Raw genomic sequence first — 25701 nt, forward strand, 5'->3', positions numbered from 1 at the left:
GGTTCCATTGAAAAGGAAGATGGTTCCTTTACTGATGACAGGGAAAGTACTCTAACAGAGATGTTTAGGGTACACTTTCCTGGCTCTGTAATTAAAGATGACGAAAGTCATCCTGATATTCCGCTACACCCCTTACGTGGTAGCAAGGAAAGGTGGAAACTAGCGGGTGAAATTGTGACCCCTGGTAAAATTGAGTGGGCCATTAATTCATTCAAGCCTTTTAAATCTGCTGGCCCAGATGATATTATACCTGCTCTTCTGCAGAAAAGTGTGGATATTATCACACCACATCTTTGTAGGATCTACAGGTCCTGTCTTGTTTTTGGCTATGTGCCTTATGCTTGGAGAACTTGCAAAGTAATTTTTATACCCAAGCCTGGTAAGCCAAACTACAATGTGGCGAAAGCCTTTAGACCTATCAGTTGTTATATAGTTATAAAACATCCAGGGTTGGGTTCTTCTACGTGTGTGGAATGATAATACCAAAATAAGGAGGACAAAGTAATATGAACGTCTAACTGTTTTATTCACACTCCATGGACTGACTTTCCCAGCCAAAGCATTGGCAACCGCGCATGCGCTACAAGTCGATGCTCATTAGTATACAATATGTTACACGTCCTTTTTTTTTTTTTTTTAAACAAAAAAATTGATTTAAACCAAACACAATTTAAGCATGCACTAAAGATTAAAATGATAAAGACAAGTAAGTGCAAAAATTACTAAAACAATCACAATTTAAACATATACTAAAATACTAAAATATTCAAGAAAAATAAATGTCAAAAGTTTTTTTTTTTTTTTTAAACATAGTCCTGGAACCTGAGGGGTCTTCTTATTATGCGTTTTTCTCGTTTGGGGGTTGAGACATTATCAGGCTGAGTCTCAGTTGGATTTTCAGATGAATCCTCCCTTACTATTTGGGTGGATGGTGATTTTAATTTTTCCTTATCTACATCCAACTCCATGTTTTCTTTACTCTCATCTGGTCTAAGGTGAATTCTATTTCTTTTAAGTTCACTTCCTGCCGCTGTTTTCACTAAGTAAGATCTGGGTGTATTTAACTTTTCTATAACTGTCCCTGGGGCCCAATCTCGGTGCCCTAGCTGTACGAAAACTGGTTGATTTTTCTTTAGAGTTGACAGTTTTACAGCTGATCTGTCATAATATTCTTTCTGTTTATTTTGCTGCTTTTTTAAAATCTTTATTGTTTCATCTGTTGGGAACTTTGGTGTGAGAAGAGATGTTTTCTGTGGCATTACAGTTCTAAGTCTTCGTCCCATAAGCATTTCTGACGGTGATAACAAACTGGATTTTGGAGTGCTGTTGTATTCCAGTACTGCTAGGTTGGGATCTCCTTTGCTTCTAATAACTTTTAGTAAAATTGATTTCATCGTTCCAATAGCTTTCTCTACCATTCCATTTGATTTTGGATACTTAGGTGACGATGTTACAGGCTCTATGTCATATGACTTAGTAAAATTTTGGAAAAGTCTACTATCGAACGGTGGACCATTATCAGAATGCAACCTGCGTGGTATACCATGTGTCCTAAAAATTTGTGTCAGTGCATTGATAACTGGCTCTGCTGTTTTCTTTGTCAATTTCTTAATTTCTATGAATTTGGAATGGTAATCAACACATAAAAGATAGTCTGTTTTTTGTAGATACATGAAATCAATAGCTACCTCCTCCCATGGCAGTGTTGGTATACTGTATGGTAGTAAAGTTTCTTTTACATTAGCACGTTGATGTTGTTGACAAATTGTGCATGCATTAATGAATTTTTTTATATCTTCACAAAAATTTGGCCAATATACGTTTTTTGAAGCTTTGTTAATGCAAGATGTGATCCCTTGATGGGCTGAATGTATGTTCTGCAAAATTTCAGCTTTCATCTTTGTGGGAATTACTAATCTATTTCCCAGAAATATTAAATCGTTGTAACAGTGAAGTTCTGCTTTCTTGTCCCAATAGCTTCTAGTTTTCTCAGGCATCTGTTTAAAACTTTGCGGCCAACCTTCTTCAACGTATTTTTTTATTAAAATTAGCTCCGGATCATCTCTAGTAGCAATCTTTAGAACTTCGGTCTTCTCATCAGTAGCTGATAGGACTGTATGAACAACTGCTGCTCCTGCCTCTAAAAAACTAGTATCTTCACTACCTTTCAACGGTGTCCTAGACAATGCATCTGCGATATATAATTTTTTACCTGGTACATGTTTTAGTTCGAAATCATATTTAAATAATTCTAAAACCATACGCTGTAGTCTTGGGGACAACTTATCTATAGGCTTTTTCAATAGACCTATTAGAGGCTTATGATCAGTTTCAACCAAAAATTTAGTTCCAAAGATAAAATAATGAAACTTTTTACAACCAATTAAAATTGCCAACAGTTCTTTCTCTATTTGACTGTAACGTTGTTGTGTCTCTGTCAATGAGGATGACGCGTATGCAATTGGGTGACCCTCTTGTATCAAAACAGCACCCAGTCCAAATTGACTTGCATCTACAGACACTGTGGAGAGTTTATCTTTGTTGTAGAAAGACAAAACAGGAGAGTTTGTAACACATTTTTTTAAGTCTTCAAACGCCCTTTGTTCATTTGAACTCCATACAAATTCTACATTCTTTCCAAGTAACTTCCTTAATATACCTGTTCTGTCAGATAAATTTGGTATAAATTTTCCTAGAAATGTAATGATACCTAAAAATCTTTGAAGTTCTGCTTTATTCTTTGGCGTGCCGTATTCTACTATAGCTTTAATTTTGTTTTCATTTATAGACTGTCCATTCTTCGATAAATCAAAACCCAAATATTTAACAGAATCCATTCCAATTTTACTCTTCTCTTTAGATAATTTCAAACCATGCTCTCGAGCTCTATCTAGAACAGCTTTTAACTTGGCATCATGTTCTTTTTGAGTTTTCCCAAACACAAGTATATCATCAATGTATATTAAAATACCATTTATATCAATAAATATATTTTCTATAGTTTTCTGGTACACCTCAGGTGAACTGCTTAATCCATACGGTAATCTACAAAACTTATAGCGTCCAAAAGGCGTGGCAATGGTACACAATTTAGAACTTTTTTCTGTTAGAGGAATTTGTAAAAATGCACTTGAGGCATCCAAGACACTGAAAAATTTAGCTCCCTCCAATTCCGAAAAAAGACTTTGCTGGGTTGGTATTGGGTAATGCTCTCTTTTAATATACTTATTTAAGCCTCTGGGATCCATACAAATTCTTATTTCTTTGTTTGGTTTCTGTACTACAACAATAGGGTTAACCCAGTCTGTTGGTTCAGTAACTTTTTCAAGTACCCCTTTTGACACCATGTTATCAATCTCTGCCTTAACTTTTCCCTTTAAAGACGCTGGTATAACTCTAGGTGCAGAAATTTTTGGAACTGCATTTTTGTCTAATTTTATGTCATACGTATACAAAAGTTTACCCAAACTGCCAGTGAAAACATCATTGTACATTTTGAACAAATCAACATTTTCAACAACTGAAATTATTTGATTTCTTTTAATAAATCCTAACTTTTCAGAAGAACTCAAGCCAATTAAAATACTCGAATTTTGCTTAACAACATAAAATTCCAAGACTTCAGCTTTATCGCCATATTTACACAAAAATTCACAAGTTCCTATGACATTTAAAGAATGTCCTGTATACGATCTCAAAATTTTACTAGTCTTCTTAATATTTTCAGTTCTTTTAATTACTTTAAAGTATGATAGTGGAAGAATATTGACCTCCGCACCCGTGTCAATTTTACAAGATACCTTAGTGGTGTTAATATGTATTTTTTCTTTCCACTCGGAATTGATTCCGTCAACAACCGATGCTACACTAATTTCATTACTATCGGTTTCATATTCATCAGAGTCATCTGTATTATCCACTAAATTTATCTTTTTATTCTTGCGAACACTAGCGAAATGGTTTTCTTTACCGCATTTGTAGCACCGCTTTCCGAAAGCGAAACATTTCCCGTAGCGATGATAAGAATCACATTTTGAACATTTCTTTTTTACTTCCGCCTTTCTTTCACTCTCGGAATGATCCGCGATGTTTTTCTTTTTCGATGACGCACGCTTCTTAATAGCTAAAGAAGCGCTTGAATTCTTTTTCTCTTTTACTGCAAGGACCGAAGACGCATGACTCATTAGTTGAATTTGCTTGGTGCTCGATTCTTTAGCACGGCAATATTTCACGGCCTGCTCTAAATTTAGATCCGATTCTATCAAAAGTTTTTCTTTGACCGCCACATCATTTATGCCAATAATTAAAAGGTCTCGAATTAAATTTTCTTCCTGCGTTTCGAAATCGCAATCTTTAGCCAAAACCTTTAAATTCGTCACGAAAGAATCAACACTTTCGTTTTCCCCCTGAACGCAATTGAAAAATTTGTATCTGGCTATAACTGTATTTTTCTTCGGTGCGAAATAATTATCAAAACTGTTTAGTACAGTGTCGTATTTCTCAGAGTCCGCGGAGCTTAATCCAAAGCTATTAAAAATATCTAAACAGTCTTCGCCCATACATGTTAGCAACAATGCTACTTTTAATTTATCCGCCTTATTTGTTTTTTCTGTTGCCTCTAGATAAAAATTAAATCTCTGTTTGAACTTTTTCCAATTTTCTGGAACGTTACCTTCCAAGCATAATGTTGTAGGCGATTTGGCTTCCATCTCGAAATAAGAAAATTCTACTTACAGTTTTGCAAGGTCCAAATCAAGATTTGTTGAGCGCACTTAACAGGTTGTTATCAATTTCCACTTTGTTGTTCCGTGAGCTGCCACCATGTTATATAGTTATAAAACATCCAGGGTTGGGTTCTTCTACGTGTGTGGAATGATAATACCAAAATAAGGAGGACAAAGTAATATGAACGTCTAACTGTTTTATTCACACTCCATGGACTGACTTTCCCAGCCAAAGCATTGGCAACCGCGCATGCGCTACAAGTCGATGCTCATTAGTATACAATATGTTACATCAGTCTTACCTCTTTTCTCCTAAAAACTCTGGAGAAACTGATTGATAGGCACATCAGGGATTGTGTTTTGAAAACCAACCCTCTTTCTAAGTGCCAGCATGCTTATCAGCCTGGAAGGTCCACTGAGACTGCACTTTATGAGCTAACAACAGCTCTGGATGGTGCAGTCAATGGACAAGAAGTAGCTCTCGCTGCTTTCCTTGACATTGAGGGAACTTTTGATAAGGTCCCTACTGAGACTATTAACGATTCTCTCGCACACAAGGGAATTGATCCCATGATATGTACCTGGGTTAATTGTCTGCTAATAACCCGTATGGCAAAAGCTTGCATGCTGGGCAGAACTATGATGGTGGGTAACTGCCGTGGCTGCCTACAAGGGGGCGTTCTCTCCCCTTTGCTTTGGTGCCTGGTGGTTGATGAACTTCTGGAAAGAATTCGTCGCAAAGGTCTCCACTGCATTGGCTATGCGGACGACATAACCCTTGTTATTAGGGGTAGGTTCCATGAAACTGTTACAAATCTCATGGGGTCTGCCCTTAAGGAAATTGAAAAATGGTGTTTGAAGGCAGGTCTTACGGTCAATCCGAATAAGACTTATTTGGTTCCCTTCACTCGTAAACGTCTCAAAGACTTGAAGATAATTAAGTTCTTTGGTTCACCTCTTGCCTACACTAGTGAGGTCAAGTACCTGGGTGTGTTCTTTGACAAAACTTTGACATTGGAATTCTCACCTTAAGGAAATTACCAATAAGGCCAAGATAATCTTTTGGTCTTGTAGACGAGCAATTGGTATTAATTGGGGCTTTTCTCCAAAAATCGCTCACTGGGTTTATACTAGAGTAATTGTACCTACGGTTGCCTATGGGGCAATTGCCTGGTGGGGTAAAACTGTACCATTACGGCTGAGGGTTGCCTCGCCAAAGTACAAAGGATGGCTACTATTACTATCACTAGTGCCATGAGAACTGCTCCTTCCCAAAGCCTTGATCTACTTCTTGGCCTTCTTCCGTTGCATATGTGGAAATGGAGGCGATTCTGTGTGCATACCGCCTCAAGCTCATGGGTCTCTGGAAGTCCCCTCGTTACCTGTCTCTGTACGATAAACTGTGTGCAAAGACTAGTAAGTATCCTTACTTTGTGATGCCTTCCGACTGTATGTTAAAACAATTCAGCTTTAATGCCAATTATAACATTGTGTTTCCGTCCAGAGAGCAATGGAAGGATGTACAGGATATCATTGGCAATGCACACGAATCTGGTTTACAGATGGATCCAAGACTTCGTCTGGAACTGGTTCTGGTGCATATTGCAGCAGCAATAACACTAATCTGTGCTTCTCTTTGGGGAAGCTAGCTACTGTCTATCAGGCAGAAACTTTAGCCATATTGGCTTGTGTAAACAACTGCCTAGATCGAGGCCTAAGCGGGAAGGTTATCAGAATATTCTCTGATAGCCAAGCTGTGTTGAAAGCTCTCAATAGTAACTGTTTTACTATCAAAACAGTTTGGGAGTGCCATAATGCACTGGTAAGACTAGCTGGCAGTAATAGGGTCTCCCTTTACTGGGTTCCTGGTCACCGTGACATTTTAGGTAACGAATTGGCAGATCAGTTAGCTAAACAGGGCTCCAATATACCGTTTATGGGACCAGAGCCTGTCCTCTGCCTGCCCTACAATGTAGTAAGGACCACTGCAAAGAATCTTCTCATGGATGAATCTTATGGCCTGTGGCTTCAGTCCGAGTCTCAAAGACAGGCCAAGACTCTGAACCAGCAGCCTCCCTGGCTGAGGTCCAAGGAACTGCTTAATTTGAGCAGGAATGAGATCAAGAAGTCTGTTGGGCTACTAACTGGACACTGCTCTCTTAATAGGCACCTTAATCTGATGAGTGTTATCGACAACCCTTCCTGTAGAGGATTTCATGAAAGCTCAATTCATGTGCTATGTGAATGTGACTTCTACTCTGCACAAAGATTTGAGCATTTGGGATACCACTACGTTGATCCCTGGGAACTGCCCAGAATTTCGGTTAGGCAATTGCTGAGATTTATTTCTATTACTGGGCTCCTTTAGTAGTCTTAGCGGGGATAGTACAATAGATCTGTGGTCTCGGTGCTCGGGCTGTTTTCAAGCACCCCCCCCCCTTTTCACTTCATACTTCATTCCCCTTTTTTACCTGAACTATAATTTTAATGCCTCTCAAGTTAGAACCTCATAAGCGCCTCCAACCTTTACTTCCACCACTGGGACACACAACACATGTCTCCCACAGACCTGTCCATGTGTTCATTTATTAACACCTTTTGCTCAAAACATATTATTACACTACCAAGCATCCCCAAAGAATGATTTGATAATCAAGCATTCAACAGTATACACTCAATTATAACACTATTCGAATGAAACATTCGAAAGGCAATTATTTGATTGTAATACTATTTAGATCGCAAGGGTATCTATTCCTCAAGTGTGCTGGCACACTTTTTAAAATTAGGGATCTGTCCCCCTCAAGAAGGACACTCCCTAAAAAAGTCTAACGTCCATTAGGAATTTCAATGGCGCAGTCTGTGCAATGACCCACCTCACCTGTGGGCTCCTCAGCGCAGCCCGTCTTTCTGGGGGAAGGGTTAAAAGGTTTCAATGCAAATTTTTTCGGAAAACAGAAAAAAACCATGCTCATTCATAAGTAAAATCATTAACTTTTCAAAGCCAGCCCTTTGACCGCCTAAATGACGGATTCGCCTCTGCAACTAAAACACTTCAGAAGCAAGTGTGTCCACCCGCCCTGAGGTCAAGCCCCCCCCACCCTCAATATTGCAGAGACCTTCCCCCAACAAATGAGAAAAATACCCCTTAACCCCCTCCCTAGAAATGTCAATAGCACAGTCTGCGCCATAACCCCTCCCCTCCATAGGTGGGCACCCTTGTCAGAAGTCAACTATATTGAGAGGTTCATTCGATTATCAAATCGATCGAAGAATACACTGCTTGAGTGATTGACATCTCGAGAACTCAAGATCTCGAGAAGTTCAAAGCGAAAACTCAAGCAGTTGATTGCTCGAGCACTCGGAAAATGACAATCGAGAACTCGAGCAGTTGATCACTCGAGTTCTCAGAAAGTGATAATCGAGAACTCGAGAAGTTCATCGCTCGAGAACTCGAAAAGTGATAATAGAGTACTCGAGAACTCGAGATATGATAATCGAGAACTCGTGGTAATCGAGTTGTCGAATGATCTTGAATAATCGAGTGATTCGATTATGAGAACTTGATTATGTCCATCACTACATTGTTTTAAGCTATTTAAATCTGAGGCTAACATTGATATTAGGAAAAATTATTATTTTAGCAGGGTAGTGGAACCTTGGAACAGCTTACTGGAAGAGGTGGTAATGAGCAAGGGAGTAGATAGTTTTAAGAGGGCCATTGATCTTCACTGAAGATTGTAAATTGACTGGTACCAATCTAGCTGGGCCCAGAACCTATTGCTGGTCGTCACTTTTGTATTTGTATTTGTATAACCTATTAAGTTTAGTGATATGTACTTATGTAGCGTGTCTTAGTAGCAACGAAACCTATCATATGGTGTCCAATCTTGCTTTAGCTGTAATTGTTCTTTTTTTTTCGTCAGTGAATTTGAACACAAAATTACAAGTTAAAATTAAGAATGATTAACAATACATAATTAAAAAATAAACCAGTATTAATAGAAAACAAAAAGAAACATTTACTTGTAAGATGCAACTATTTGGAGAAACTTTGACAGGTTGCCTTCGTCCGTTTGGACACAACACAACAAAATTAAAAGACTGTGACATGATTAAGTATTTACTGTTTCCAATGTTTACGACGAACGGTCAAAAAGAAATTTCAGAATTATTTTGTTTCTAACTGTTGCCATCTTAGTTGACACAAGAACTATCATAAATTCTTAGCCCGAGGCTCATTTGCAGCATTTCTTTTAGCAAATATTTATTAAAATGTCTTAACTCAATTCAAAAAGAAAATCTATTAAATATGACACACGTTGATTTTATTTTATAACAATAACTACATAGAGTCGTAAAATGTGGGAACCAGAGAGTTTCTGAAAACACATAGAAATGCTTATAAAGGAAAAAAATAAATTTTAAAAACAATATATCACTCAAAATTTTAGCATTTTCAAAATTTTAAACCTCTTGATCTGAAACACACACGTTATCTTGATTTAGTTATGTTTTATTTTTTCATTTATTTCAATTATCTGCGGAGCTGTTAAATATGTCTGACAGAAGTTTACGTTTTTCTTAAAAGTAGATTTGTTGTTAAATATTTTTTTAATTTTGTAAATTATATACATTGTTATTTATTGCAACATCCAAAATTTAAGTTTGATTCTGCTAACAAGTCATGATCTTTACAAGTAAGTTGCAATCAATATGAATATTTTACAAAACTTAAATCGCAAAACAATCACCATCTGATAGGTCGCATTTTTTCCTACTATTTTGAAACAAAATTTCTGTGAGAAAATATTTAATGTTTTAATATTAATATTCTTCAGTAAATGCCTCTGTATTTGTTCAAGTTTTCTAAAAGTTTATTTTTAAAGACAATTGTTGCTTTTACCGTGTCAATTTATGCTGAATTTTTCTTGAACTAATTATGTTGCCTCCATCGCTTCTTCTCATTCTTTTTCTTATAGCTTCGTTGTGTCACTTGCATAATGCAGTCAATCATTAGTTTTGAAGTCGTGGATTTTGAACAAATAGAATGTGAATTGCGTAAATGAAAGGTTTTTTAAACTCTTACTTAAGATTTTAAAAAGTTGTGCCTGCACAATTTTAGTTTTTAAAATATTTTGATTTCTTCAAAGTATAAGCCTTTTACTTTCTTTTCACTATTTATAAACCAATCAAGTATCCATGTGTGCCCATCCCCCACGAGCAATGGCACACCCTCTCCCAAATACGTAGAGACTCCCCCCCCCCCCCGAGAGCAGAGAAAAATACCCCAGAAAACCCTTTGAAAATTTCAATGGCATAGTTTGCTATGTCCCCCCACACCCCCTCCTCCCCCAGTAGGCACCTGATATTGTTGCTCGAAAATACTAGTGACAGGACTCAAAAAATACCGAAACGAAGATTTTTAATTGAAAAAAAATTTAAAAATTGATATTTTATATAGATTAAGACACAAGTCCTAGATAGAAAAGTTGGGGTTAGATAGCAACATTGATAAAACCTAATTTGACTTAAATTTGATTAAAATTTCTGGAAAACCTAAAAGACTAGCACAAAAACTGCATGAAATAAGCAAAAGGAATAGTATTAACCATTTTTAGGGGCATTACAATAATTAAAAATTGTTATGAATGAAACAGCAGTAAATTACAAATCACAGCAATAAAAAAATGATCTCCTGAAAAAACTGCTTTTATGAGCTATGTCATTATTATTTTCAAGCTATGATACATTGCTTAACTACAATGAGACAACTGTGCCTTAACTACCTGCTTGTTCTGCACATGGATCTGATATTTTGAGATTTAGGTTCACTTTAGAGTTAATCAGTTTTGGAACTATGCTTGAATTGTTTGTTGGAATGCTGTTCAGGGGCGTGCTTAGAGTTTTTAGCGGCCCTGTGCGAACTTTGTTTTAATTAGAGATGTACTGAGTACTCGGTAACTACTCGGTACTAGGCCAATTTGCTGATTTTTCACAGGGTCCGTTTTTTGTGAAAAATCAAATAATTTTGTGAAAAAAGAATTAATTTTGTGAAAAATCAAAAAATTTCGCAAAAAAAAAAAAAAAAATGTTACAACGAAATTTTAGAATTTAGAGATGGCACAAACTGCATCAATTAAACTTAAAGTTGAGTGTTTTCCTCTTCTATGGTGAGAAAATCATTCTGGATTTGTTTCTGATATTTGGCGGGGGAATGCTTACCAATGCCTTTTCAGAAAAGTTTACAACAACACCGCTGCTAATTAGCTGTGATAAAATAAACAACCATTATATTTATTTGGCAGTAGCAATTATTTATCGCTTGCTGGAGCTGGAACATCGCAAGAGTGCCGATTTTTTCTTTCTTTCTTTTTTTTTTTTTTCAAAATTAGCCGATTTTGTATAAGCTGATCCCTCTAATTTGACTTAAAAAAGGTTCCAAAAATGATCGGTTTATACACAGAAATATGCATTATTTTGCTTTCAAATTTGCTCTTTCAATAAACAATTTGTGACAGATCCGATCTTGTTTATCAGAATTTTGTGAATGGTCCGTTTTGTTTGATCGGGATTTTGTGAAAGGTCCGTTTTATTTGATCGGGATTTTGTGAAAGGTCCGTTTTGGTTGATCGGATTTTTGTGAAGGGTCCGTTAACGGAGGCCAGACCCCTGATTAAAATTTATAAAAAAGCACAAGCATATATAGCATATATAATATTCTGCAATCATTTATAATTTAAATTTACAAGTCAAATTTAAATTTTGAGAATAATGAAGTTCATAATGCTTCAATGGAATAAATCTTTATTTTAATGTCCCCAAAGTTAATAAAACTTATTTATTAAAAATTGTGCAAAAAGGTAAATATAGAAAATATGGAATTTTTATATTAAAAATGGATTTTTGCTACAAACAAAAATTAGTTATAAGAAATATAAAAATACCTTTGCTTATAAAACAAAAGGAAATAAAACAACATTAAAAGCACAGTGCAGGAACACTGCAGACACAGGTTTTGGCGTTACAAGAAATTCCTTTTTCAATGCACAAAATGTGAGCTTGTAGATTTAAAGGCATCCGACAAAAGTTGGAATTTTTTTTTTGTCGAATGTCTTTAGATTCTTTAGCTCACGTTTTATGCACTGAAAAAGACATTCCTTGTAACGCAGAAACACGTGTCTGCAGTGTTCTTGCACATTTGTTTTATATTTTGCTTTTAAAAATTATTTATGTTTGGTTGACTAGAACTGTAATAGATTGGTAAAAATTGTTTTAATTCTAACTTGATTAATTATTTATTTTTAATTTTAAAAATAATTTTTTTGTTAAACTTTTCACATATTTAAACAAAATTTTTTAAATAATGCGTAATTAAATTTCAGCAGGAATTTAGTTTTAAAAACTATTATATGGACAAGGAGGTCTACTACTATTCCAATAAGTTCAAAATTCATCACATGTATGTTGGTGGTTCTTAAAACATAATTGGTACTCGGTAACTTGGCTGAGTACTGGGTACTTAGCCGAGTAGTGAAAGACTACGTACTTGGCTGCTCGGCCAAAGTTCTACTCTGTACGTCTTTAGTTTTAATAGTCGTTAAATAATCATTTTCTTATTTATTTATTCTCTACTAAAACATAACACATTTCATTATCACACATTACAACCTGCACCAACTCCAGCACATAAAATTGGCAATTATTTTGACATTTTTATTATAAAATTGCTATATTATGTAAATTTAAAAAAAAAGAAAAGAAATAGACATGACAAAATTTGCCCAAAACAAACATTTATTTTGAAAAAGGAACAATCTAGAGACAAATAAATTATGATATATACATTAAAAAAATTAAAAAAAAAAAAAACAAAACAATCTGCTGAAGATAAGCTTTTTAATAGCTTTTTGAGCAGCAAATCGATCAATTAAGTTTGAAAAATCTAAAGAAATACATAAATCATTTTTAATCGGTATTAGTGCTACAGCATCAAGACAAGCATTAGTCATAGTTGATCTTAACTATGTTTTAATTAATTTAAGCTTTAATAATGAAAGCAATTACAACAGCTGTCCCCTCAATTCCTAAAGTATAAAGGAGCCCTTCACCCTCACTTTTTAGAGAAATGAAGGATTGATTTTAAAATGATTTTTTATAGAGTATATTGATTTATTTTACGAAAGTAAAAAATAAAAATTTTAAATAAAAGAACTTTTCTCATTTTATATCATGAGCATGGAACTTTTAAATGGAAGGGGAAGTCTGCGGTGGCCATCTGTCCCAATTTATGATGTCATATTCCAGGTTTTTAGAAATTATAAAATCAGCAATACTAAAAGTCATATTTGTAGCAAAATTTTAGAGGAAAAAAATCAGCTTGAGGGGGCCACGCCGCTTAAATTATACGTCCCCCCACTTTTTTGGTTCACCAGCCACCAATGGAGCATGCAAATCATTTGTCAGCCTTATCTTGAAGACCAAAGGACAGAAAAAAAGAATTAATAGCCGAGGTAAGGGGAAAGAAATAGAACTAGTAAATCAAAACTAAAAAAGAGCTTTCGAAAACAGCTGATATACCTTTTATACGGGGTGCCCACCTTGGGGGGAGGAGAGGGGTCATGGTGCAGACTACACCAGTGAAATTTTTAGAGGAGGGAGGGTGTTTTAAGGTATATTTTCCTTTTTTTTTTTTTTGGCTTAGAGGTGCATTTTTGTTTTTAGAGGGGGGGGGGGGGGATCCCTGTTTCATAGGAGCTAAGCAAGATGCTAAAACTAGTTTTTTTAGCAATCAAAACTAGTGGTGCCCAGTCTTTCTTTAGATGAGATTGCACTTCATACGAAAATGATACTTGCGAGTCAAAACACATTTAATTTTAAATCTATTTAAATTTTTTCGTGATAGCATGGAAAAACCCTGAAAAGGAGAGAAAATTAAAAATCAAGATTCTTTATAGTTGCTCTGTTCATCTTGCTCATTTGATCTGTTTATTTGTAAACCTATTTCTGACTTATTGACTCCAAATTTTCAATTTTAAAGATTGTGTCCACTCTTCTAAACCTTTAGTGGGTTGGACATGTAGTTTTGAGGATGTCTTTAAAGCATCTTAAGATTATCAATTATCACCTGGCACAGGCAGCGTTGAGCCACCACAGGTGCCAAATAGGGACTGGCAAGCAGGGAGCGGAGCACCCTCAGGGGTCTGGCCAGAGGATATTTGGGTCCGTTAATGGACCCTTCACAAAAATCCGATCAACCAAAACGGACCTTTCACAAAATCCCGATCCAACAAAATGGACCCTTCACAAAATTCTGATTTATCAGAATTTGATTCGGATCTTGTTTATAAACAAAAACAAGATCCGATATTTCACAAATTGTTTATTGAAAGCAAATCTGAAAGCAAAATAATGTATATTTCTGTGTATAAACCGATAATTTTTGGAACCTTTTTTTAAGTCAAATTAGAGGGATCAGCTTACACAAAATCGGCTAATTTTGAAAAAAAAAAATCGATACTCTTGCTAGGCTCTTGCAAACGATAAATAATTGCTACTGCCAAATAAATATAATGGTTGTTTGTTTTATCACAGCTAATTAGCAGCTTTGTTGTTGTAAACTTTTTTGAAAAGGCATTGGTAAGCACTTTTCTCCTGCTCATGATTTAATAAACAATAATAATATATATCTGCGAAATGAACTTAGAACTGCAAAGGATCTCTTCAGATAGGGTTGCCAACTTCAAAATTATCACCACTTAGTGTCTGGAGTTGAACCTTTATAATGACTTGATTAGAAAATATTCTCATCATTTTGCCAGCTTTTCAATATTTGCGTTTTATGGTGTGGTGTGGTGCAGTGCGATGTTTAACTTATTTTGGGAGAAAATTATATGGGTTTTGATTTTTCGATGTTAACAAGGATGATTAACTTTAAATAACTCTTTTAAATAACTTTTCACTCTTTTAATTACCGTTTTTTTTTTCCCTTTGATGTCTACATTTTGAAAAATGCAATCTTTGAACATCCGATATGAGAATCATATTTTGTTCTTTTTTCAAGCTAACTTCGCTTTATTAAGATGCAAATAAATGAAAAGTCTCTCTATTTCTGTTAGAACTCTCATTTCAAGTTTTTAAAGCAAAATTCCATTTTCTGTTATTTATGTGTCAAAAATTAAAATGCTGAATAGATGGTTTATTTTATTTTTTTTTAAATTTATTTATTTATTTATTTTTTTTTTTTTTACGTCAACTGTGTCCACAGATATTAATGAAATGTTTATCATTGGACTCTAAAATGCAATTTAAAAATAATTTTATCAAAACTATTTCTTTTACAAGCCGTTTTTATACTTTTGATGCCTTCACTTTGAGAATTGCGATCTCTTTGCATCCGCTATGGCAATCCGATTTTTCGAATTTTTGATGATTATTACGCTTTGTTAAGAAATAAACAATTAAAATATCTTTTTATTTTTGTTAAAATCACGGAATTTATAAGTTTTAAACGAATTTCTGTGTTTTTTAAGAGTGTCTTGGGTCAAAAAGTTAAATGCTGAACCCTATTCTGAATTTTATTTTATTTATTTATTTTTTGTTACAATTATTTTAACTACTGTACAGAAATATTTCTAGTATAATTTAGCATAATGTAGAATGGTAGATAAATATTGATACTTGAGAGAGCAATGCCCCCCCCCCCCCCGGTCAAATATCAGAAAAACACTCCAGAATGCTTTTCTCAACATAAAAGAGGAAAGCACTCAACTTTAAGTTTAATTGATGCAGTTTGTGCCATCTCTAAATTCTAAAATTTCGTTTTAACAATTTTTTTTTTTTTTGCAAAATTTTTTGATTTTTCATAAAATTAATTCAATTTTCACAAAATTATTTGATTTTTCACAAAAAACGGACCCTGTGAAAAATCCTGGACAGACCCCTGACCCTACTATATAGTACTAGAATAACTCAAGGTATGATGGATAAAATAGAATGCAGTTCTTAGGGAAACAATGAGCATGAAGTACACAAAAAAAAGTAAATAAATAAATAAATAAATTGAAAAATTACTAGAATCATTCACATGAGTAAAAGTTTTTCTTTTTTTTACTATTGAATTGTAGCCAACTTTTACGTATAAGTAACCGTGATAATAAATCTCTCTCTCTTTTTTTTTTTTTTTTTTTTACATTTGAAAGTTGAAAAAATCAAAATAAGTGCATCAAGAAAAAAGGATATCAACTTCCTTGAACTGTAGAACTGAGTCGTATCCAACAACATAACAATGCTGGGGCATAAGAACAAACTCAGGCTAGAATTTTATGGCGTTCTTCTGGTAGGAAGCTCAGTCATATTTTCCAACTTTTAATTCACAAATCGCTATTGTTTGTAATATTTTTTGTGAAGATTCCTGTTAATAATACTGATTTTTCTCTTTACAGAATGCCTTTGATAATAAATGGCATCATCTTGGAAGAGCTTCCTCCTGACACACGAACATTATTTGAAACATACCCACATCTGAAGGTATGCTATTCGTTATTTTATCTGATTTTTTTTTCTTTTCTGTTTGTGTTATCATGTGAGGTACTGAACATGAAAAAATACTTTTAGAAAAAACATTGGAACGTTAATAATATAAGTTTCTAAATACATTTTTTCATGCTAGAAATGTTAATTTTTTCATTTTTTCTGAGCAGAAAAATATTTTTTGGGAAAATTAAAATCAAAACTCTCCCTTCCTCTTCCCTCAAATTTTGATCCTCATCACGAGTCATGTCACTTTTTAATGGTAAGAATGTGGAAAATTGTAGTAGATGTTTAGACTTTTACAGAGCCTTCTGTGCCCTAGAAATTTCTAAACATATCCCCCCCCCCCCCCCGAGTACTTGTGTTATTGCTCTCAGCTCATAGTGAATGTAGTCTTGCTGAAATTAATGTTGTCTAGAGACGTAAAAGGTAACAAGAGCTCTGTCAAGTGTGCAGATTCTTTGTATTTGTATAAAAATCACACTGAAGATAACAAAGATGTTCAGATCTTTCAAATACAAATACAAATGTGACGATTAGCAACAGGCTCTAGGCCCAGCTAGAATGATCCTAGTCAGTTTATAAGTCCCCAATGAAGATCAATGGCACTCATCTTAAAGCTATCCACCCCCTTGCTCTTTATCGCCTCTTCCGGTAAGCTGTTCCAAGTGCCCACAACCTTACTAAAAAAGTAATTTTTCCTAATTTCCAAGTTAGCCTGAGATTTGAATAGCTTAAAACAATGACCCCTCATCCAGCTTTCCGTACAAAAATTTAACCCGTTAACATCTTTCATTTTAATAAATTTAAACAACTGAATCATGTCCCCTCTGACTCTCCTTTGCTCCAGGCTATACATATTAAGCCTATTAAGTATGTTATCATAGTCTAAATTTGAAAGTCCTTCTACTAGTCTGGTAACCCTTCTTTGAACCCTTTCCAACCAGTGGTACCTTGTACCTTTCAAAGGGTACCACTGATGAATGGGGCTGATCGTCCATTATCTGGACAAAATGTCAGGAAATGACTGCAATGACAGAAAAATGTCCCTCCTGTGAAACAGGAAATGTGATTATGTTTTTGCGTTGGGAGATATTAGATTACCTCCTGGGAGATTTTAGATATTAGATTATCCTTACAGTCCAGACCTCGCACCAAGTAATTTCCAGTTCTTTGAAAAAACAGTTAGAAGGTCAGCAGTTCAAAACCGATACTATGGTTCAGTAAGCCATCTTGATGTGGTTTCATGACGATTTCTTCCATGCTGGACCTCCAAGTGTTTTTTTTAAGGTCCAAAGTGATGGAAATCACTTGGGGGTTGCAGGGTTGGGACTGTAAGGAGGGGGGTCAATAAAAACTGTAGAATGACTCATTTAGTAATATTAATTCATTTTTATTTGGATAATTCATTGTATATTAGGATGTTGCTGCTGCTCTAATAGCTCAAGTTCCTAAAGTCATCGGGCCAGTTGGTCTCCTGTATCTACATCAGAGAGAATATGCCATTACTTCTCATCTTGATAGTAAGTAGTCTTTTCTTCCTAATATCCAAGGGTGTTTGGGATCCGAAAATTTTGGGCTGACATTTTAAAATTGAAAAAATATCAGGAAGAAACAACTTTTAAAATGGTTTTTTAAATGATTTCTGTATGCGTATTGAATGACTGTGTTCAATTTGGAAGTGAATACAGCAATGCAGAAAAATAAAAAAGACATTGTCTAAGGCTTAAGGCAACCAAAGCAAAATAGAGGTTTATGTTTAATCATGTCTATATATTAAAGCACTAATCTTCTTATATATAATTTAATTAAAAAATGCATTTTTTTTTTGTTGCAGAAAATAATTCTATATTAATTGTAAAAGCAACTACAACCTTTTTCAGAAAGACTCATTTTTTGAATTATGATTATCTCATATACAGGGTGGCACAAAAGTAATGTCATAATTTGAATTGACTGTTATTTTGTTATAAATGGAAAAAAAAGAGCTCTGTATTCATCAAAAGTTTATTTGAAAGTGTAAAATTGGTGATATTGGAAAAAAATGCATCATTCAAATGGCTACCTTCTGAGTTGATGCATAATTGCGCTTGTTTTACGGCATTTTCAATTGTTTCTCGCAATAATCTGGCTCCAAATTGGCAATTTCTTCTGCAGTGTTAGCCATCAAGACTTCCAAGGTTCAAGGTTTGTTATGGTAAACAGGGTTCGCCAATATATGTCAGTCAATATGTATCATGATACGTATAATGATAAAAATCCGATATTTATTTTGAAAATATCATGTTATATTGATATTTTTGATATTTATTTTTTCAACTGCGGTATTTTCAATGTAAAAATTATGTTAATCCTAGTAACATTGTTCATTTATTATTAAAAATTACCAAAAAGTTATGTACTATATTTTTATGATGTATTAATTCATCATTAATATAACAAAGTAAATTTTTTTAAATTTTATATTCATAAAATTATTTAACGTAACAGTTTTGATTCATATTATAAGTGCCTCATGAAAAATTAAATGTTGGTTAGAAAAAAAGAAATGTCTTACGACTGTGCAACGACTAATGCATATTTTTTTTTTTTTTCTGAATCATGTAACTGTGTAAAAGTAGCTAACAGATGAAAAAGTTGTAAAACAGCTAATGCTAAATTAACACCATTAAAATTGATAAAAATGTTAAATGATATATTAGATTATAAATAATGAAAGAAACCTTAACTTTAAGTCTACATATTGTAATAACAATAATATAAGAAAATAAAGAGTGATTTGAGGATGCATTTACTATTTTGAAGTCTTTAGTTTGTGCTGATTGAAAATATGGGATATGTATCAAAATATCCGATATTTTCGAAAATATCATAATATTTTCGAACCCTGTGGTAAACCCCTTAATTGTTCAAGCACATGGAACACGACGATTCACGTTGCCTTAAAACATCAGACTTAAAATTAGTCAAATAAGCAGCAACAATAAATCCACGTTCTTGAGGTGTGAATCACTCCATGACTTGTTGATCACTAATTCACTATTTATCCACATCATAAATATCAAAGCAAGCATGACGATTGTCAACTTTTTAAAATCTTATCTAAGATGTTTAAATTGCTGTCAAGTTTAACAATACCTAGCTTTAATGAGCATATGGTCCCACCAATAAATGCATCATTGGGAGGAAGGAACTACTTGCTACATTTTAAAAACCAAACATGTCTTTTCTTAATAGTAAGCATTACAATCCAAAATTTATTATTTTACATTAAAAAAAAAAAAAAGAAAAAAAAACAGCTACACTGTATGTATTTCTTTAAAAACATCCTAAAAGAAATTTGAATTGAATTTTCAACTGGAGATGAAGCACACTAAAGCCTTTTGAAAGATGAGAACGTTTAACCAGTATTTTGCTGAACTTTTTTCCTCAATTTTAAATGTTTTGAATTCGACTTAAATCCTGGTGTCAAGATGTTTGTTTAACATTAGAGTGGTTAGCTGTTTTTTTTTTAAACCAGCTTTTTTAAATATTTTTTACAAATAAAAACTACCAAATATGATTCTATTTCTCCACTGTACACCGATTCATGGTATGACACCTAGGATTGTGACGACTATGAAGTAGATGTCCTGGTATAGAAGGTGCACTTGTTACTAAAATGTAAATAAGAGGTGAGTTCAACAGATTTGGGGGGCCCGCAAGTTAGTATTTTGCCCCAGGGCTCATTTGAGCTCTCAGCGGCTCTGGGTGTGTGTTAATGAAATGTGTTATATTTTAGGAGAGAATAAAAGAAAAAATAGAAAAAAGATTCTGTATTGACTATTAAAACAAATTTCGCACAGGGCCGCTAAAACTCTAAGCACACCCTTGTCTAAGTCTGCATTTGATGCCATTTGCAAAAATGGCAGAAAATTCAAATTATGATATTACTTTTGCGCCACCCTGTGATAGTTTCAGAACATGAATAGGAACTTCATTGTATTATTTTCTCCATGCGTTCCTCCCATTCCAAATGTAGTGTTGTCATTTTCGAGAACATGCTGTATTCATTCGATTTATCTTTTGTTTGTTTAAATAAAATTATTGTTATTTTGACAAGTTTTGATGCATGAAATACATCGCCAGCTCAGTCAGTTCCAGCCGAGGAAACTGCAGTCCTCGGCTGGAATTGACTGAGCTGGCAGTGTATTTTATGTATTTCTGCCTTAGCCCTGGCTATAGGGTGGGATCTTACTGAAGTTTTGATATTTTCAGAGCACATTAGTGTCATGGGCACAGATGAGGCAACAACATGCAGCATGGCTGTACTGCGTCATTCCGGTATGTACAATCTAAAATTCCTCTTCCTAATTTACATTTCTCACATTCTTTTTTCCTGGTGATTGTGTGTGTATTTTTTTTTTTTGATAAAAGACAAAAAATTTTTGATTTGAATAAATAAATGAAGATTCAAAATTTTTTCAGGGACTAAAGTTCAATTGTTTGAGGCTAGCTTGAAGAATTACAACCTTTCATTGTCTGAGCCCTCATTTGAACATAGAGGGTCATGCCCCCATTCCCCCACACACACAGTACAATCCCAATTGGAAACTGAAGCTGGTTATTATATGAAAATATAGATTGGTTTTTTACACAAGATACAATATTACTTTCAAGCAAGTTTCTATTAGAATACATGAAATCAAAGAATCAAGGAATTGAAAATGAATTAGTTTCAGTTCCTAGGTGAGATTGGCATGTAAATACCTGTTACTTTCCGATACATCAGTAAGAGAACTGCCACTGTTTGTCGTTGGCAAATTTTTGAACATTAGGTTGTGACTACGACAAAACAAACCTCAAGTCACTTGCAATCTCCAGCTTTGTTTGATATATTGACTTTATGTGTGCTAATGCTGAAAATCCAGATTCACGGAGATATCATTTCAGTGAATCTGGATCAAAAACCTGAAAAAGCAATAATGTTAGAAATATTTACACGTGACCCAAAAATTGAGTTATCGTTAATTCTGTCTTTTTTGATTTATTTTATACATGCCCCTTGAAATTTTTCTACACCTCCCCAGGAGAGTTGCCTCCTTCCCCCCTCCCAGATTGAGAGCTGCTGCTCTACCCAAAGTGTGCAAGTTGGAAGAAGTTTCAATGTTTTTGAGAAAGAAGAAAAGCAAATTTGGTTTGACTAATAAAGCCTTCTGTGTTCTTCCCACATTGTAAAAGTTTATGTATGAAGGTTTTTTTTTCAATAATTTTGTCTGAATCGTTAACATTTGTTAGTTTTCACGTAAGATTTTCAAGTCTGACATGGGCTGGAACTTCTGCCCAGTCTATTTTCACGGAGACAATCTGGATTTTATAAATTTTGGGGGAAATCCTGTTATCCTGCAAAGAATTTCAACCCCTGATTTTTTTTCTTTAGAGAGCAATTCTCATTGTTTTTACTCTTTCCTTCACTAATGAATTGAATATTTCAGCGTTCCAATTATAATTAGTTTGTGTGTACTATTCTTTTAAAATTCCAAAATGAATTTAAAATTACACTACATTAGTTATGGATGCTAAAAACCAGTAAAATTATATTGGTCATGGATTCTGTAAAATTCAGGGAAAAGGAATTTGGCCAACATGGTTGAAAGTTTTTAACAAAATGCTTTGTCGTCCAAATTTACACTTTTCCAGCAAAAGCAGAAAACCAAGCTATATTAACACAGGAATGTATCATCAGACACCTTAACCTAATAAGCTACAGGGCAAACAAAATGCGGAAATGACAAGGAAAGAATAGGTGGAGAAAAATCTTTATCAAACGAGGATGAATGTTTGAAGTTTGGACAATACATATGTTAAGTGCAAAGCCAGCTAGTTTTAACCTATTGCCATCCGCAGTTAAATATTTCTAGCCTTTAAAAATTAAATCAGCAACTTTAAAAAGCAAATTTGCAGAAGCACTGACTACATATTGGGGGAACTGAGAACTTCCTTTTCAATGTAGATAATAGATAAGCTTAAGGATATAAATACTAAGGATGCACCAATAAGCAAATTGGCCAATTAACAGTTAACCAAGTAATTGGCACAAGATAATTGGCTGATGTCGATTAATTTTAACAATAATGATATCTGAAACATTGTTAATTAAATTCCATAAATAAGGCATAATTTTGCATTGAAAACAGCTCAGATGCTTTGGAGAATAAAGCATCAGTCCTTAGTTATAAATAGGTAGAGAAATATGGAGATTGATCACTTTTGTGATGCCTTTTTTTTTCTACTAGTTTATATCTACTTCACCTCAATTCAATTTTCTTTACATTTCTTAGTTTTTTTTACTTTTTTTTTGGGGGGGGGGGGAACATTTTTTCTTAATTAACAAGGAAGTTTTCAATAAAACAAATTTTTTTTTTTTTTTTTTTTGAAGTGCTATATTTTAACTGTTAAAGTTTTCAATATATTTTTGGTAACATTTTCAATGTCCTTATTTCTCGATAATTACTTATAGGCTCTGGTGTAACAAGTTTGGGTCACTTTGATGGCTCTGGGCTTGAACAAGGGGTTATGAATATTGTTAGACAGGTTCAAGAGTTGTCAGTAAATATGCCAGGACAAATCTTGGATGGAAGGTATAGATAATCTTTTTGTCTTGATTTTTTTTAAAAATAAATGTCTAATTTATTGCTTGTATAAGTTAACTTCATAATTTCTACAGCTGATGCCGTCCTTATGAACTGTTAAACTTAGAAGATAAACAAAAATCTGTGTTTAAATGCAGTAGACTCTCTACATCTGAACATTCTCTAAAATGAACACCCCAATATTCGGAACGCATTTTAATGGTCCGCTCAGAATAGAGAGAATCTACTGTAATAATGTACAAGGAATCGCTGATTTGATCATGACTGAGTTGCTCTTAAACCTGTTTTACAAGTAGTTGAGTTAAAAAATTGATTTTGATATAAATACTGTTTTTTCATATCAAATTGATCCTTGATCAGGCTAAAATACCAAATGATATTCTTTAAATTTGGGGGAAATGGGAAAGGGGATGAATATTTCCTTGTTAGTAATTAGCAGCCTCCCCTTTCCTTGTTAGTAATTAGCAGCCAATAGGTGCTAATGAACGGTAGGTATTAACGATCCAGTCTCATGATTTTAGCTTTTTTATAAGGAAAAAAAAGATTTTTCCATGAATTTTATGTACTTTGTTTGTATCTATGTTTCAAGCATTTCTCATTAAAATGCAAAAGAAATTAATCAATGCATATGTGTTTAATTGATAGTTATGGGTAAATGCAGTTAGGCACATTCCTGCGTAAAGTTGGGGCCTGTTGATTAGCTTTTCTACTTTTCATTTTACATCTCTAAATGAACAGTTTCATTTTCTAATATTCATTCACATATCATTAAATATTTCTCATCATCTCATATTTTTTTGAAAATGTTCAATTCATTAACTTTTTTATAATTTTTTTTTTCAAATGAACTTTGTGAAGTAGACCAGTCAACATTGCAAAAAGAACTTCTGTTACAATTTTAGTGATAAATATTATCCAACATTTGCAACCCCTTTATGTTGTCTTGTGTTTAGAATGAAAAGCAAAAAAGTTTAAAGATCAGTATAACATATTAAATTGACCAACTTCCATTTTGCACTATTTAGGGTAACACCCCCCAGTAATTGGTAGGTCACCAGTGATTGGCACTTCCAACAAAAATGTCCTAAAATAAGATTTGTATCTAATCTTTTAAAAGTAAAAGGCTATATACGAACTGAATGTACATTTACTTTAAAGATTTTAACTTCAATTCATTCTACTAAATGGTAGCAATGCATAGAAAAGAGAAATAATTGTGGCTTGTGTCAAATCAGGCATTTTTGTTGCAAAAACTTCTTCTCTGGCTTAAGGGAGGCTTGTGCATCAATCCATTAAAATCTGACCTATAATATTTTTTAAATTTTCATTGTCAAAAGTTTTGTTTAGTTGAAAAGTGTTACTTTGAGTGGGTATAAATGTATTTCTGTCTCTTTTTGGATTTTTGAAATAATGATAGATGCCATTTAGTGGTACTTCAGTTTTGCTAGTCTCCAGTAATTGGCACATGTGCTTATAGTCCTAATGTGTTATACAATATGTCACTAGTTTGATTTCTCAGGGATGAGATTTTTCCGGCTTTTGCCGGAATTCCGGCTTTTTCTGTTGGCTTTTAAGACTTTTCCTCCTTTTTTTGCCTCTTTCAGACCCTAATTTTCTCAAAAATTGGAAAAAAATTACTATTTTTTAAAATTTTTGGTCTTTGATTTCTTATTCTTTTCATTTTCCCCCCTCGAATCTTCATCCTCCGCGATATCTGCCAAAAACGTATGTTTTGGAATCATGCCAACGACGTCAAACACGTGCTGTGCCGAAAGTTGCATGCCTCCTTTGAGATTTCAATCTTTTTGCATCCTGCAAGTACTTCAATTATTTTTAATGTTGGGTGGTTTTTTACTATATGCTACCTTATATCTGCTTATTTTATTCATCATTTCAATAATATTTTTATTTCGTTTATTTATTTTAGAAAAAATGCCAAAGTCAATCAAAAAACGTAGCTTAGCACTCGCAGTCTCGAATTTATTGAAACTTGGCATGGTTACTTTTTTTTTTTTTTTTGTGTATTTATGAAAGTAAAAAATATTTATGGCGAATCTCAAATGGTTTAGGCTTTCCAGCCTATTAAAAGTTTTGAGATTTCATGATTAAATGAGGCAGCTGCAAGTTATTCGTTTGATTCCGAAATCGTACTAGGAAGTTTTTCAAAACAAATTTTGGGTTCCAATGCAAGGAAAAAGATAACTAATCGTTTATATACAAATTATATTTATTTTCAATTCTTACTATGAAAAGTATGTTCTACCACATATAGAAATTTTAGATTTTTCTCTCTGTTGTAAATTTTTACTTTACAAACAGACCTAATTTTAAAATTTATGTTCTCACCCGTTTAACACTATGAACTCCAATGTTTTTAATGAAAAAAACAATTATATACAAAATATTTTTCTCTAAAAAATATGAATTGATGACACTATTATGTGATGCAGCCAAGATTGACCTCTGGCTACCCCAACCTTTTGTTCAAGGACTCAGAGGTTAGAAATTGTTGCCTCGTTTTCAAAATCTAGATTTTTTTAGGAATAAACACTCTTGCAAGAAATGGTACAAGCAGCAAATTGTACAAAATTATTTCTTATACTTAATTAAATATGTATTACCTTTAAAACTGGTAAATTAGCCAATTTTTGTTAAATTTTTGAATATTTTGGCTTCCAGGTTCTATTTTGTTGCAGTTTTGGATATCATCGCTTTCACGAATTTTTTTTGGACATCATCCCTTTTACAAACTTTTTTTAGAATCCTTCTTTTTACTCTCTGACCACTCTCATCCCTGAATATTTTTGCAGCAA

General features: G+C 33.7%; 2 protein-coding genes across 4 annotated transcripts in view; one reads left to right on the forward strand and one right to left on the reverse strand.

The window, feature by feature from the left end:
• Positions 1-8866, reverse strand: part of LOC129228073 (tether containing UBX domain for GLUT4-like) — a 102387-nt gene extending 93521 nt beyond the window's left edge. For all 3 annotated transcript variants that reach the window (XR_008580886.1, XM_054862719.1, XM_054862711.1), the window contains exon 1: positions 8751-8866. Coding sequence is in view for 2 of the 3 variants with exons in the window: in XM_054862719.1 (XP_054718694.1) it covers positions 8751-8837 (87 nt within the window). In the remaining variant the exon portion in view is untranslated. The remainder of the gene's footprint in view (positions 1-8750) is intronic.
• Positions 8867-9298: 432 nt separating this feature from the next.
• LOC129234444 (protein N-terminal asparagine amidohydrolase-like) overlaps positions 9299-25701 on the forward strand; it is a 61994-nt gene continuing 45591 nt past the window's right edge. The window contains exons 1-5 of the mRNA XM_054868447.1: positions 9299-9424; positions 16169-16253; positions 17677-17779; positions 20514-20579; positions 22756-22876. Of these exons, the coding sequence (XP_054724422.1) occupies positions 16170-16253; positions 17677-17779; positions 20514-20579; positions 22756-22876 (374 nt within the window). The 5' untranslated portion in view covers positions 9299-9424; position 16169. The remainder of the gene's footprint in view (positions 9425-16168; positions 16254-17676; positions 17780-20513; positions 20580-22755; positions 22877-25701) is intronic.

The sequence above is a fragment of the Uloborus diversus genome, chromosome 1, assembly GCF_026930045.1.
Source record: "Uloborus diversus isolate 005 chromosome 1, Udiv.v.3.1, whole genome shotgun sequence".
NCBI lineage: Eukaryota > Metazoa > Arthropoda > Arachnida > Araneae > Uloboridae > Uloborus > Uloborus diversus.